The following is a 16,503-nucleotide window of genomic DNA, read 5'->3' as shown; positions in this document are numbered from 1 at the left end:
CACATCCGTAATTTTAAAGGGGCTCGAGGCCCCTTTAAAATTATAAAAAATCAAAATTTCTCAAAAAAATGAAATAAGAAATGTCAAAGCGTGGTAAAAATAAGTGACAATGGAATATTTGGATTTACCCCATGATAAGGAAGTAAATATGTCATTGGAGGGAAGAATCGCTTATTTTTTAAGGCACCGCATACATCCGTAATCTTAGAGGGGTCTCGGAATCAAAATTCACAAAAAATACAGCACAAAATTAATTAAATGAGAAAGTGTCATAGCGTGACAAAAAAGTGGCACAAAATATGCACCATTTAGTGGCAAAATATATCATTGAAAAACGTAGCATATTTCCCACCAACATAATTGATGGTAAATAAAATATGACACTATTTAGGATAGGTTATGGTTTAGCTTACGATAGGCTATAGACAATCTAGACCATTTTGACACCGCACTATTTAGGACAACAAATATAAAATACTCAATGTATTCACTGAGAGATTTTGGTCTATTAACGAATTTTATTATTATTTAATAATTTTATTTTATGATTTTGTGGACCATAATACACATGAAAAATGCTCATCCTTTGGTGTTTTGTACCTGTTTCCTAGTATAGATAATTTTCATTGGAATATTTGCATACTTTTAGGCTTTACACCTGTTCGTTTGAAAAAAAAACAAGTATATACGGCTGTAAGTTCGGCCAGGCCGAATCTTATGTACCCTCCACCGTGGATTGCATAGAAACTTCTATGGCAAGGTATCTTAAAACTTCTTAACACCGTCTTCTAAATTGACAAAATTTTCTATAGAAATAAAATTTCGACAAAATTTTCTATAGAAATAAAATTTGGACAAAATTTTCTATAGAAATAAAATTTCGACAAAATTTTCTATAGAAATAAAAATGTGATAAAATTTTGACAACATTTTCTATAATAATAAAATTTTGATAAAATTTTCTATAGAAATAAAATTTTGACAAAATTTTCTATAGAAATAAAATTTTGGTAGATTATTTTTGGCGATATGTACCAATGTTTGTGTGATTGGCGATCGGCTATATATAACTATAGACCGATATGGACCAATTTTTGCATGGCTGTTAGCGGCCATATATTAGCGTAATGTACCAAATTTCAACCGAATGGAATGAACTTTGTTCCTCCAAGAGGTTCCGGAGGTCAAATCTGGGGATCGATTTATATGGGGGCTATATATAATTATGAACCGATATGGACCAATTTTGGCATGGTTGTTAGAGACCATATACTAACACCACCTACCAAATTTCAACCGGATCGGAAGAATTTTGCTCCTCCAAGAGGTACCGGAGGTCAAATCTGGGGATCGATTTATATGGGGGCTATATATAATTATGGGCCGATATGGATCAATTTTTGCATGGTTGTTAGAGACCAAATACTAACACCACATACCAAATTTCAACCGGATCGGTGAATTTTGCTTCTCCAAGAGGCTCCGGATCGGTTTATATGGGGTCTATATATAATTATGGACCGATATGGACCAGTTTTTACATGATTGTTAGAGACCAAATACTAACACCACGTACCAAATTTCAACCGTATCGAATTAATTTTGCACCTCCAAGAGAATCCGGAGGTCAAATCATGGGGTCCGTTTATATGGGGGCTATACGTAAAAGTGGATCGATATGGCCCATTTGCAATACCATCCGACCTACATCAATAACAACTATTTATGCCAAGTTTCAAGTCGATAGCTTGTTTCGTTCGGAAGTTAGCGTGATTTCAACAGACGGACGGACATGCTTAGGTCGACTCAGAATTTCACCACGATCCAGAATATATATACTTTATGGGGTCTTAGAGCAATATTTCGATGTGTTACAAACGGAATGACAAAGTTAATATACCCCCCATCCTATGGTGAAGGGTTTTATACTGGATATAGGACGAAAAAAAGACAACTCGCAAATATATCATTGGACTCGAAAACCCGATAATTTTTTAAGGCTTCGAATACATCCGTAATCTCCGAGGGGTCATGGAATCAAAATTCACAATAAGTACAGCATAAAATTAATTAAATAAGAATGTGTCATAGCGTTACAATATGTGCTACAAAATTGTAAAGAAAATTAACATATCTTAAAAATGTGGCGTAGTTATTTGTCACTAAAATAACACAGTTGAGAGTTATTAGGACACTATGTAGGACAATATAGTCCATTGAGCGACTTTGGTCAATTCAATTTGTACTATATTCCATAATTTTATTTTATGATATTTACTTGGGCAACGAAACCGATCCTTTAACTATACCCGATTTTGTGGACCACAGTGCACATGCAAAATGCTTATCCTTTGGCTTTCGCTGGCAGTTTCCTAGTATAGATAATTTCCATACTTTTAGGCCGGTTGAAAAAAAACATGATATAGGAAGGCAAAATACAAATAAACAATCTATTACTTCTTAAATCCATAATCTTAGAGGAATCTCGGAATCAAAATTTCAAAAAAAAAAAAAACTGCGATAAAAAATGAATTAGGTAAGAAGTGTCAAAGCGTGACAAAGACTTGATACAAAACAAGTATATACGGCCGTAAGTTCGGCCAGGCCAAAGCTTATGTACCCTCCACCATTGATTGCGTAGAAACTTCTTCTAAACACTGCCATCCACAATCGAATTACTTAAGTTGCGGTAACGCTTGCCGATGGCAAGGTATCGTACAACCTCCTAACACCATCTTCTAAATTGTATGTAAGTCCATACGTGGTATATATTAAATCAAGAAAGATCGATCAAATACGTATGTAATTCAGTTTGACGAAATAGACATACAATTTTGACTAAATTTTCTACAGAAATAAAATTTTAACAAAATTTTCTATAGAAATAAAATTTTCACAAAATTTTTATAGAAATAAAATCTTGGTAGATTATTTTTGGCTCGAGTGGCAACCATGATTATGAACCGAATAAAATTTGAACAAAATTTTCTATAGAAATAAAATTTTGACAATGATGAAAATTATGAACCGAATAAAATTTTAACAAAATTTTCTATAGAAATAAAATTTTGACAAAATTTTCTATAGAAATAAAATTTTGGTAGATTATTTTTGGCTCGAGGGGCCACCATGTGTGATTGGAGATCGGCTATATATAACTATAGACCGATATGGACCAATTTTGGTATGGTTGTTAGCGGCCATATACTAACACCACGTTCCAAATTTGAACCGGTTCGGATGAATTTTGCTCCTCCAAGAGGCTCCGGAGGTCAAATCTGGAGAACGTTTTATATGTGGGCTATATATAATTATGCACCGATATGGACCAATTCTGGCACGGTTGTTAAAGATCATATACTAACACCATGTTCCAAATTACAACCGGATTGGATGAAATTTGCTTCTCTTGGAGACTTCGCAAGCCAAATCTGGGGATCGGTTTATATGGGGTGTATATATAATTATGAACCGATGTGGACAAATTTTTGCATGGTTGTAAGAGACCATATACCAACATCATGTACCAAATTTCAGATGGAGGGGATGAAATGTGCTTCTCTTTGAGGCTCCGCAAGCCAAATCTGGGGATCGGTTTATATGGGGGCTATATATAATTATGGACCGATGTGGACCAATTTTTGCATGGTTGTTAGAGACCATATACCAACACCATGTACCAAATTTCAGCCGGATCGGATGAAATTTGCTTCTGTTTGAGGCTCCACAAACCAAATCTGAGGGTCCCTTTATATGGGGGCTATACGTAAAAGTGGATCGATATGGCCCATTTTCAATACCATCCGACCTACATGAATAACAACTACTTGTGCCAACTTTCAAGTCGATAGCTTGTTTCGTTCGGAAGTTAGCGTGATTTCAACAGACGGACGGACGGACGGACATGCTTAGATCGACTCAGAATTTCACCACGACCCAGAATATATACTTTATGGGCTCTTAGAGCAATATTTCGATGTGTTACAAACGGAATGACAAAGTTAATATACCCCCATCCTATGGTGGAGGGTATAAAAATGTAGCATTTTAGGGGCAAAGAATTTCTTACCTTGAAAAACTAAAACAACACACTTGTTAGGTTATAGTTAGTTTAGGTTAGGCTATTGATAACCTAATCCATTGTGACACCATACGATTTAGGAACATATAAAAATAGTCAAGATATTCACTGAGAGATTTTAGTCAATTAAAGAATTTATACTATTTTTTTTACTATTTTATTTTATGATATTTACTTGGGTAAGGAAACCGGTCCTTGAATTGAACTTGGCGACAATCAAACAGAAGCCATTAAACCTGGCATTGACAATTAAAATAACATTTTAATTGTACCAGAAAACCCGAGACCCAATAACTACCGGGTCGACAGGGGGTACATCGAAGAAGACGTACTCGTAGACAAAACAAAAACATCTCAAATTAATTGTCAATATTTTATAGAATATGCCCCTATATACGCATATCAATAAAAACGGCAAATATCTTATTAACCGATTATATTGGCAATTTGTAATTTACCATAAGACCGTTCACTCGTTAGTTGATGGTTGGCATTAAAAGACGGGTCGTTAGAGCATCAGTAAATAGTATGTTGTTAATTGAGTGGCTTAAGAATCATCAACGATCACATCAAGACAAAAAAAAAAACAAACAAATTCGTACATGAGATTATTAATTGTTTTTCATCTGGGCATGCAGTTATATGTTGGAGATACAAAAAACAAATGTACAAAAAAGTGTTTTGTACTATGGTGATGAGTTAATAGTTAATCATTGTATCACCTTAATGTCTGTTAATATTTCAATTTGAAATTAAAAATCAATTAAATTTTTAAACGTTTCAGCTCACTGGAGCCAAGTGGGGAAGTGAGGAATTTTAGGAAAAGGAGATGTTCTTCAGAGACATACGAACATACGAACACACGAATACCCATCCCTCTTTAGCTATTATTTATTACGAAATTAAATTGACATTCGAAGGAATTATTCTGACTTATCTGACACTACTCAAATATTGATTAGCTTGCTCATTAAGATAAAGTGAATGAATATGAATAGAGGTAATCTGCCTGAATAGAAAGTGCGTTGGTTAATCAAATGTGCGTGACATAGAATTTGATTTGAATTTTGACACCTTAATTGATATTTCCATAGTCTATCATTGATGAGATCTACTTGAAATACTTTTATTTGGTGTGATAGGTTTTTTGTTATACCTCATGAGAGGTTAAAAGGTATGTCATTCAAAGAATGGACACGAGAAGTAAAATCGGGAAATTTTTTCGAACATCAATTCGACTTTTGACCCCTCATGAAGTTAGATGGGGAGTTCGGGCTATAACAGACTCTTATAAAAAAATTTTGACATTTGATTGACCTAAAAAAATTTGACATTTGATTGATCTAAAATCCCTTTAGATTTTCAATTTCATGACAGTTGGATAAAAATTTTCCAAGAACTCAAAACAGGGCGTCGGTCTATATGGGGGCCATTTGAAAATATGGACCGAAACTCCTCATAATCGGCACACTTATTTGTGAACCTAAAATAGCTCCACACTGAAAAAACAGTGAACCCAACAGGAAGAAATCTTTTGATTAATTTTAGAAAATTTTGAATAGTTTTAGAAATTTTTAACTAAACAGTATTACAAGCGCTGGCATCACACCGATATCACAAAAATAAGTAAATATTTTTCAACAAATTCAAGAAAATGTATTAGACACATTTCATTTAAAGAAAATTTTGTAGTTTGAAGGAAAAAAATTGGAGTTCAAAATTGCAAGAATGTCTTTAGTGACATACGAAGTTCATGATGGACGCTTTTGTAGTAAAATTTACAAATTTAATAATGAACTATTTTATGAGAAATACGAATTTAGTAAATCTCTATGCTTAATTTGTGTATAATTTTTTCCCGTCTTTTAGTTCATTTAACTAACGTTCGCAAAAAAATATTAGAGTAAATGAAACTTTCTCCAAATATAATAATTTCATGAACTAAAATATAGTTAAATTGGCTTTAGTGAAATAGTGAGTTCACTTTTTTTGAGTCCAGATTTTGAACTTCCGGCCAATATGGGGGCTTTTACCAAAACATGGATCGATATAAACCAAATTCAATTTGATACAAATTTTAGATTGGTCCATATGCGGCTGTACCAAAACATGAAGCAAAACATAAACCATATTCGCACACCTATTTGTTGCTCTGAAGTAAATTTCCAATTTCAGGCAAATCGGATAAAAATCCGGGAATTTAGAAGCCCAAGTCAAATTATAAAATCGGTCAAAATAGGATCTATACCAAAATATGGACTGATATAAACCAGCAGCATAGAACTTTGTGGACTTCCAACTTCAGGCAAATGGTAAATAACCCAGCAAACAAAGCGTCGTCAAAAAAAGTAGTGCAAATGTTCTTTTTGGATCCGGAAGTGGTGCAAAATTGGCGGAGAAGCGATGAATTTAACATGGGCTTGTCGTAGGATGGATATCCACGATTTCAACAGCCGTCGCACTGAATTTGCATCACTTATTAAATTGTGATTCGAATTCAGTGTTTTGGATGTGAATTAAAAATTGTTGTAATATTTTGCCAAGTAAATAATTTTCATAATTTTTTATGATTTTTGATGCATTCTAGCGCTTGTCTGAGACGTTTGACCTCAAATATTTTCAAAAGTTCGCAATTTTTATACCCTGCGCCACACTGTGGAACAGGGTATTATAAGTTAGTGCATATGTTTGCAACACCCAGAAGGAGACGAGATAGACACATGGTGTCTTTGGCAAAAATGCTCAGGGTGGGCTCCTGAGTCGATATAGCCATGTCCGTCTGTCCGTGAACACATTTTTGTTTTAGTTTTAGTCCAATCGACTTCAAATTTGGCACAAGTATGTGTTTTGGCTCAGAATAGAACCCTATTGATTTTGGAAGAAATCGGTTCAGATTTAGATGTAGCTCCCATATATATTTCGCCCGATATGGACTTATATGGCCCCAGAAGCCAGAGTTTTACCCTAATTTGCTTAAAATTTTGCATAAGAAGAACAACTAGTACTCTAGTCAAGTGTGCCAAATTTTTATTGAAATCGGTTCAGATTTAGATATAGCTCCCATATATATGTTTTTCTGATTTCGACAAAAATGGTCAAAATACCAACAGTTTCCTTGTAAAATCGCCACTGCTTAGTCGAAAAGTTGTAAAAATGGCTGTAATTTTACTAAGCTTCCAATACATATATATCGAGCGATAAATCATAAATAAACTTTTGCGAAGTTTCCTTAAAATTGCTTCAGTTTTAAATGTCTCCCATATTTTTTACTAACATTGTGTTCCACCCTAGTACATTAGCCGACTTAAATTTTGAGTCTATAGATTTTGTAGAAGTCTATCAAATTCTGTCCAGATCGAGTGATATTTAAATGTATGTATTTGGGACAAACCTCTATATATAGCCCCCGACACATTTGACGGATGTGCTATGGTATCGAAAATTTAGATCTACAAAGTGGTGCAGGGTATAATATAGTCGGCCCCGCCCGACTTTAGACTTTCCTTACTTGTTCTAGAATGGATTTGGCATTTTTTTCGTCAAAATTTTAATAATTTGTACCATTTTATTAGTTCTTACTCTGTTTTTAAACCTATTTGAAACAAAAACAAGTAAGGAAAGTCTAAAGTCGGGCGGGGCCGACTATATTATACCCTGCATCACTTTGTAGATCTAAATTTTCGATATCATATCCGTCAAATGTTAAGCTCAATGACAAGGGACCTCCTTTTTATAGCCGAGTCCAAACGGCGTTCCACATTGCAGTGAAACCACTTAGAGAAACTTTGAAACCCTCAGAAATGTCACCAGCATTACTGAGGTCGGATAATCCACCGCTGAAAAACTTGTTGGTGTTCGGTCGAAGCAGAAATCGAACCCACGAACTTGTGTATGCAAGGCGGGCATACACAAGGTCGTGGGTTGCACAACGGTGGGAGCCACCGATCTGGACAGAATTTGATAGACTTATACAAAATCTATAGACTCAAAATTTAAGTCGCTAGGGTGGAACACAATGTTAGTAAAAAAATATGGGAAACATTTAAATCTGAATCAATTTTAAGGAAACTTCGCAAAAGTTTATTTGTGATTTATCGCTCGATATATATGTATTAGAAGTTTAGGAAAATTAGAGTCATTTTGACAACTTTTCGACTAAGCAGTGGCATAGCTACAATGCTAAATCTACTCCCTGTGCAAAATTTCAACCAAATTGGGGCAAAACTCTGGCGTTTAGGACCATATTAGTTCATATCGGGCGAAAGATATATATGGGAGCTATATCTAAATATCAAACGATTTCAATCAAATTTTGCACACTTCACTATATTACTAATTGTACTTCTAGTGCAAAATTTCAACCGAATTCGGCCAAAAATCTGGCTTCTGGGGCCATATAAGTCCATATCGGGCGAAAGATATATATGGGAGCTATATCTAAATCTGAACCGATTTGGCTGATATTTTGCAAGATTTTCGAGATTCATAAAATATTTGGATGTACGGTATTTCAAGCAAATCGGTTTGTAAACACGCTAACTATGCACACAAAGAAAATTTCATTAAAAGTCAACCAACGAAAAATTTTCATTGATATAACGAAACATTTTCATTAATACAATGAAAATATTCGTCAATACTACGAAACGTTACGTTGATTGTCAGAAAATTCGTTATGTTAACGAAAAAATTCGTTGTATTAACGAATTTGTTTCATTGGCTGACTTTTAACGACACATTTCGTTAATATAACGAAACTTTTTCCATTAGTGTGACCACATCGGGGATAAATATATATGGCAGCTATATCTAAATCTGAACCGATGTTTTCCAAAACCAATAGCGATTGTCTCTGTCCCAAGAAACGGCCCTCTGCCAAATTTGGGGACGATCGGGCTTAAATTGCGAGCTGTACTTTGTGCACAAAATTACATATACAGACGGACGGACAGACAGACAGACAGACAGACAGACGGACATCGCTAAATCGACTCAGAATTTAATTCTAAGCCGATCGGTATACTAAAAGATGGGTCCATGACCACTATTTCTTGGCGTTACATACAAATGCACAAACTTATTATACCCTGTACCACAGTAGTGGTGAAGGGTATAATTACCCATTAAAAATATGAATTAGAAGAACTTCCTGTGCAGTTAAAATGAAGAATATCTTTGAGATAACATTTAAATGCCAATCTTATTTCCCCCATCACCATTCTATGGCAGCGGGTATAAGAAACATCAAATGAATGAAACGAGGTGAAAGCTAGATCGTTTGGATCTATTTCACACACGCAAAGAAAAAAAAACGTTTGGAAAACGTGTACCGAAAACGTTTTTCTTTTGTTAGAGTTTTTTGAATTGCTTCGAAAAGTATACATTTTTATCACCAAAAAAATTCGTTTGTTACAAAATTTTTATTTTTTCAATAAAAAAAGTTATTTTTGAACCAACAACACAGTCCATTTCGTTTATATCAAACACTGTTCTTTTCTAAATTTAGGTCTTTAATAAGACATTTTACAGTTCATAGTAAAAATTTTATATAGTAGAACGTAATGTTGAACATTTTTTCGGAATCTTCCGACCGTAGTTGGAATATATGTAAAAAAAAAACTTTGGTCGAAGCAGGGATCGAACCCACGACCCTTGGCATGCAAGTCGGACGTAGCAACCACTGCTCTAAGGTGCCCAACTAAATGTATTTTTCTGTTAAATAAACTTTATGTAATCGGCTCGTGGGCGCCGCAAGCTATGCTATATAAATATAACTGATATGGGTAATTGTCTATTGATGACAACAACGGCTACATGGCTCAGTGGATAGTGTGTTGGCTTACAAATTGGATGGTCCGCGGTTCGATTCTCCGTCCAGGCGAAAGGTAAAAAAAAATTTAAAAATTTATAAAATCGTATAATTTCTTCTACATTGTTTGTATTACAGAAAAAGGTGCTAAGAACTAAAAAACTTCGTGGAAGTGAGAAAAATGTGAGGGAAAATGCAATTAGCCAGAAAAATTTTTTTTGAGTTAGTCTTTATGGAATTGTTTTTACATCCTGGAAAAGAATAAACGTTTATCACAAAAAGTATATACTTTTCTTCCAAATACACTTCCTTTCAACGAAAAGCAAATGCGAAACGAACTTTCTTTGTCTAAAATTTCGTTTGGGAGGAAAGAATTATTTTTTTTGCGTGCAGCAAAAGCACAGCACTTTGTGTACTTCCAATTTCAGGTGGTGGCGTGGTGGTTTGCACCTATTTCACTTGGTGCACTAAAAAAAAAGCATGCCCGGTTCCAAATATTTTGTCTTTACTTTAAAAATGTTGGTATAAATCTAGGGTCAATAAAATTAAAACTAAGATGCAGATCTCATTTGAGGAATTTTCAATAGGGTGGAAATGCAGCATTTGATCTAAAAATAGACATAGAGTTTTATTTTGGGGGCACAAGCGCTGATTTATAATCTTACTCAGCTTGGCTAAGACATTTTTCGACAATTGTGATATGTTGTCCCCTCATCAGTGTTCATCATTGATTTCGACAATATATCCGACAAATATATATAATGATAAAGAAGTTTCACCCAATTTTATTACTTGATTGATATTTCGAAGGAAATTTTCGTTCATAAATACATGGTGACCGAACTTCCATTTTCATTTCCCGAGCATGTAGAAGACGATCACCGGTCTCCTGGTGTTGCGTTTCCTAATCATGATCTTATTGTAGGACAAAAATGTTTTGTTAATTTTTCTGATTTGCTTTTTTTTTATAATAAAGTTGTAAAAAAATTATAGGGGATTTTTGGGGACGAAAAAGTCCTGATTTGGGGGAGAAGCACCAGAAAAATACTGGCAACACTTTTCATGACCTAAATCATATTAATTTTCATATAAAAGCCCACTGTTTGATTATAATAGCAATTAAAAAGGAAATCACCATTAATAAAATTTGCAAAAATTTTAAATTTCAAATTCCAATCATTCCAAAAAAAAAATCATTCCTCTTAATTATCAATAGACTTACCCAAGCAATTTGTCAAGTCCATGGCTCCCGTATAGAGACAACCATTTTTCCGTTTAATTACATTCGTCAATTTATCAACACAAAAACAATCGTTGTCATGCTCCGGTCCAATGTCATTGACGAAATTCTCACCGATGGAATAACGATAACCGGGTATACCCTTGTATTTGATTTCCTTTTGATAGAATAATTGAACGGAACGACATATATCCGCACTGAAAATGTACATGGAATCACCTTTTTGACGGAAAGGTGGATACGAAGAGGCATCTGTGCCATTTATCAAATTGCACATTGAATATTCATTGGAATCGGAGGCATTAAGCCAAACTTGCAAATGATTGTTATCATCCAATTTTTGAATTTCCAAAACACGCATGGCATCATCTTTGCCAGTATGGACTTCATAGACCTCACGGCCTGTACCATTTTTCTAGAAAAGAAAGAATGAAAAAAAATTTAAAAAAAAATCACACTTAAAAAAATCCTACTTACATGATTGAAAAACGAGAAAGCTAAACTGCCATCTTTTAACTCTCGTATGGTTTTTGAGCCACCATCCTTGATTTGATTGCAAATGGCTTTGGCTAAACCTTGAGGATTTATACAGAATCGTACTCCATCGAAAAGATATTCTTTTACGCTTGTGCGTACAAACATTGATTTAGGATCGTTGAAGATAGCCTTCATATTGGCATTGAGATGAACCAATAATATGGCCAGACCAGGATCATTCTCTCCAATTTGTAATACTGACTGTTTGGGGGGGGATGCATGGGAAAGAAATAAAAAAAATCATATAGACAATTAATTGTTGATTGATTAAGAAATTATCCCCATATTCACAATAGTTAGAGCATACTTGAAGTTTACTTTTTACCATATTAATTAGTTCTATTATAATTTTTGAATATGGGCATAAATATATTTATAAATAATAAGGAATTCAAAGAGTCCATATGTTTGGAGATTCCGTCCGTTTGTCTGATAAAGAGAGCCTATAATCACCACGATTTAAAATGTTTAGTTTGAAGTTAAAATTTAAAATTTTTTTTCTTAAAAAGGATTCGTAAAAAATTAGTTTTGGTGATTATAAATTTGGGGTTATTCTCTTAAAGAAACTACTTAATGACTACTTATCAAAATTTCGTTGATAAAGAAAGTATTTTTTACAATCTCTGCCGGTGTTGCAATTGTGAATTTCTAAAAATTGTCTCATTTACTTCTCAGTGACTTCTTTGAATTCCTTTCGTTTCTTTTATATGTGGTTAGTTTAAAAGCATAATTTATTTTTAGAATTTTGTCTTAATAGGAGTGGATTAAAACTAACTATCTACACATGCTATTTAGATAACTAATTTACGTTCACCAATATCAATTTACCAATTTCGCTATAGCTTTGCTATTTATATAGATTCTATGAATAGTAACTTACTTTAGCCGAAACAATTAATATCTCAAAAATATTGCATACCCATCTCAAGGGTTCTAAAGATATATGTATATGTACAAAAACATAAAAATCAATTAGTAAAAATAAAAATAATTATTAATTGAAAAGCATTAGTAGTTATTAATGGTAGATAATTTATATTGAAATATTAGTAGATATAGAAGCCCAGCAAAAAAAAATGGAAGTTGTTCTAAGGGCAAAACTTTAAAAACACTTCCAAAAATGTCCTCCCAAGAATGTTCTCTATTTTAATCATACAGGAAGTTTTTTATTTACATTTTTTATAACTTGCTTTTTTCATATTTATAATGGGTAATTTTAACTTCTTTTGTTTCAAATAAGTTAACAACAAATTAAGAATTCATAAAATACTAATTTTTTTTTTTAATTTTGTCGAAAAAGAATGCTAAATCTCTTCTAGAAAAATTGCGAATTTTAAAATTATTTGATGCCAGACGTTGCAGATCAGCGTTATAATGCATTAAAAATCATGAAAAGAATTATAAAAATTATTTATTTGGCAAAATATCACAAATTTTTTTAATTCACGTCCAAAACAATGAATTCGGATCGCACCTTAGGTTAGGTTAGGTTAAAGTGGCAGCCCGATTTAGATTCAGGCTCACTTAGACTATTCACCGTGGTGCAATGGTTAGCATGCCCGCCTTGCATACCCAAGGTCGTGGGTTCGATTCCTGCTTCGACCGAACACCAAAAAGTTTTTCAGCGGCGGATTATCCCACCTCAGTAATGCTGGTGACATATGTGAGGGTTTCAAGCTTCTCTAAGTGGTTTCACTGCAATGTGGAACGCCGTTCGGACTCGGCTATAAAAAGGAGGTCCCTTGTCATTGAGCTTAACATGGAATCGGGCAGCACTCAGTGATAAGAGAGAAGTTCACCAATGTGGTATCACAATGGACTGAATAGTCTAAGTGAGCCTGATACATCGGGCTGCCACCTAACCTAACCTAACCTAGACTATTCAGTCCATTGTGATACCACATTAACTAAAAGTACCTATTACATATGGGCACTTCTTAACCGTTGAACCTTCTCGATTATTTTCTTCTGTTGAACCAACCAGATTGTTCCAAAAACATTAGCAGACTGCTTAAGTTAACGTTTTCCAGGTCCGCCAGTAATCTGAAGCTATATGCCCCTAAAATTTGCTTACGCCTTACACAAAATGCAGGACACTCACACAAGAGGTGTTTTATTGATTCCTTTTCCTCCGCATCATGACAACTCATACAATAGTCATTATACTTCGCACCAATAGTTTTTGCAAAATCGCCTATCAGGCAGCGACCCGTTATAGCAGATATCAGGAGTGATATCTGGCGTCTCGAGAATACTAGCATATCTAGTGTGCAGTTTAAGTTTAAATGGGGCCATATTTGCTTGGTGTCGTTACAGCCCTTGCAATTCTCCCATCGAACATTTGCCATCATAACAGCCTTCTCACGCAGCATGAGCTTGCAGGTAGCCAGGGACATACCAACAGATTCTAGTTCCCCTGGAATATGTAAGGTAGTTCCTAGCCTTGCTAGCTCATCTGCTTCGCAGTTCCCCGGTATGTTCCTATGGCCAGGCACCCATATTAGATGAATATTGTGCTGCTCAGCCATCTCATTGAGAGATTTGCGGCAGTCGATGGCCGTTTTCGAGTTGAGGAACACAGATTCCAAGGATTTTATTGCAGGTTGACTGTCTGAGTATATATTAATGCCAATATTGCTTGGAGCATTACTTCTCAGCCAATTCACCACTTCTCTTATTGCTAGTATTTCAGCCTGAAAAGCACTAAAGTGATCAGGTAATCTTTTCGCTATTCGAAGTTCCAGATCTTTAGAATATACTCCGAAACCCACTTGGCCATCCAATTTGGAGCCATCAGTGTAGAAATCTATATATCTTTTATTCCCCGGGGTCCGTGTACACCACGCCTTACTGTTGGGAATTAGAGTCTCAAACTTTTTGTCGAAAAGTGGACTCGCCAAAGTGTAATCCACTACGTTAGGCACATCTGGCATTATTTTGAGGACCCAACTGTGACCGTAACTTTTTTCCGACCACAGCGATAGCTCGCGCAACCGCACAGCCGTTGTTGCAGCTGACTGTTTGGCCAAAATGTCTAAAGGCAATAGATGCAGTATGACATTAAGGGAGTTTGTTCCTGTCTTGCTGAATGCACCTGAGATACACAAGCACGCCATACGCTGAACTTTGTCTAAACTTGTCGACTGGTGAAGTGCCGGCCACCAGACTACAACACCATATAGCATTCTAGGTCTAACCACTGCCGTGTATAGCCAATGTACAATTTTGGGTTTTAGTCCCCACTTTTTCCCTATTGCCTTTTTGCACGAGTATAAAGCTACCGTTGCTTTCCTCGCCCTTTCTTCAATATTAAGCTTAAAGTTCAGCTTCCTGTCCAAAATAACGTCGAGGTATTTTGCACACTCCCTAAAGGGAATTTCAATACCCCCTAAGGAAATGGGTCTAACAGTGGGAGTTTTGCGGTCTTTGCAGTACATGACTAGTTCTGTCTTTGCAGGATTTACCCCAAGACCATTATCTTTCGCCCATTTCTCAGTCATCCGGAGGGCTCTCTGTATAATATCTCTAACTGTTGATGGGAATTTTCCCCTGACTGCAAGCGTCATATCATCTGCGTATGCCACCACTTGTATCCTTTCTTTTTCTAGGGAAACCAGAAGGTCGTTTATAGCAACATTCCAAAGAAGAGGTGATAGAACTCCTCCTTGAGGAGTGCCTCTGTTCACATACCTTTGTATGTTTGCTTGTCCTAGTGTGGCTGAAATGCGTCTCTTCCTTAGAAGTTCGTCTAACAGCCTAAGTATAATTGGATCAACATTCAGAGTTGTCAGTCCATTTAATATCGAGCTCGGATGGACGTTATTGAACGCCCCTTCGATGTCTAGAAATGCCACGATTGTGTATTCTTTGACAGATAGTGAGCTTTCAATAAAGCTGACCAGTTCATGTAATGCGGTCTCAGTAGACCTGCCCTTCGACTATGCATGTTGTCGTTTCGAAAGCAAACTTGAATCGGCGCTAGTTCTAAGATAAATATCTATCATCCTCTCCAGAGTCTTAAGTAGGAATGATGATAAGCTGATTGGTCGGAAATCCTTCGCATTCGAGTGAGAGGCTTTTCCCGCTTTAGGTATGAAAACGACTTTTGATTCTCTCCACTTTCGTGGAATATATGCTAAGTTGATACATCGACAACCAGGGGATAATTCTGTCAGCCACCGCTTTTAACTCCGCCGGAGTAATTCCATCAGGTCCGGGGGATTTGAATGATCCAAAGCTATTTAACGCCCATTTTATTCTAGATTCTGATACAATTTCCTCGATAGGAAACGACCGCTGAGCCACTGTGGCACCGCCAGTGCATGGTTCAACCGTCTGATTTCCGGGAAAATGTGTGTCCAATAGTACCTCCAGCGTCTCCTCACTGGACGTTGTCCAATTGCCCTCCGATGTTTTAATGAAACCTGGGGCGGAGCTCGTGGATGCTAGCACCTTCCGTAGTCTGGAAGCCTCGGACGTATTCTCAATGCTGCTGCAGTAATCATTCCAAGAGTTATGCTGAGCCTTTCTCAGTTCTCGCTTGTACCCTCTCAGATTCTTCTTGTAAGCGTCCCAATCCACAGGAGCTCTGGTGGACTTTGCTTTGTTAAAGATCTTCCTGCACGATTTCCTCATATTACCTAACTCCGTAGACCACCATGGTGGTCGATTTTCCCCCCTTGCATCCCTTTAGGGCATGCAGCTTTCAGTGAAATGTTGAAGGCCTTAGTAATCCTCTCCACTGCGTGTTCGATAACTTGTACAGTGCTCATATTTGTCTCTGGTATTTCCGGTATCATCATATTGAACGATTCCCTATACCTATTCCAGTCAGCT

General features: G+C 35.8%; 1 protein-coding gene across 5 annotated transcripts in view; it reads right to left on the bottom strand.

Annotated features, from left to right (window-relative positions):
- The window catches only part of Snmp2 (Sensory neuron membrane protein 2), a 691,945-nt gene that overhangs the window by 76,336 nt on the left and 599,106 nt on the right, over nt 1–16,503 (bottom strand). For all 5 annotated transcript variants that reach the window (XM_075305636.1, XM_075305634.1, XM_075305632.1 and 2 more), the window contains 2 exons: nt 11,608–11,868; nt 11,113–11,545 (listed from right to left, as the gene is read on the bottom strand). In XM_075305636.1, the coding sequence (XP_075161751.1) occupies nt 11,113–11,545; nt 11,608–11,868 (694 nt within the window). The remainder of the gene's footprint in view (nt 1–11,112; nt 11,546–11,607; nt 11,869–16,503) is intronic.

Source organism: Haematobia irritans, chromosome 4 (assembly GCF_050003625.1).
Source record: "Haematobia irritans isolate KBUSLIRL chromosome 4, ASM5000362v1, whole genome shotgun sequence".
Lineage (NCBI taxonomy): Eukaryota > Metazoa > Arthropoda > Insecta > Diptera > Muscidae > Haematobia > Haematobia irritans.
The sequence above is the reverse complement of the archived record's forward strand: the minus strand, read 5'-3'. Positions and strand labels throughout refer to the sequence as shown.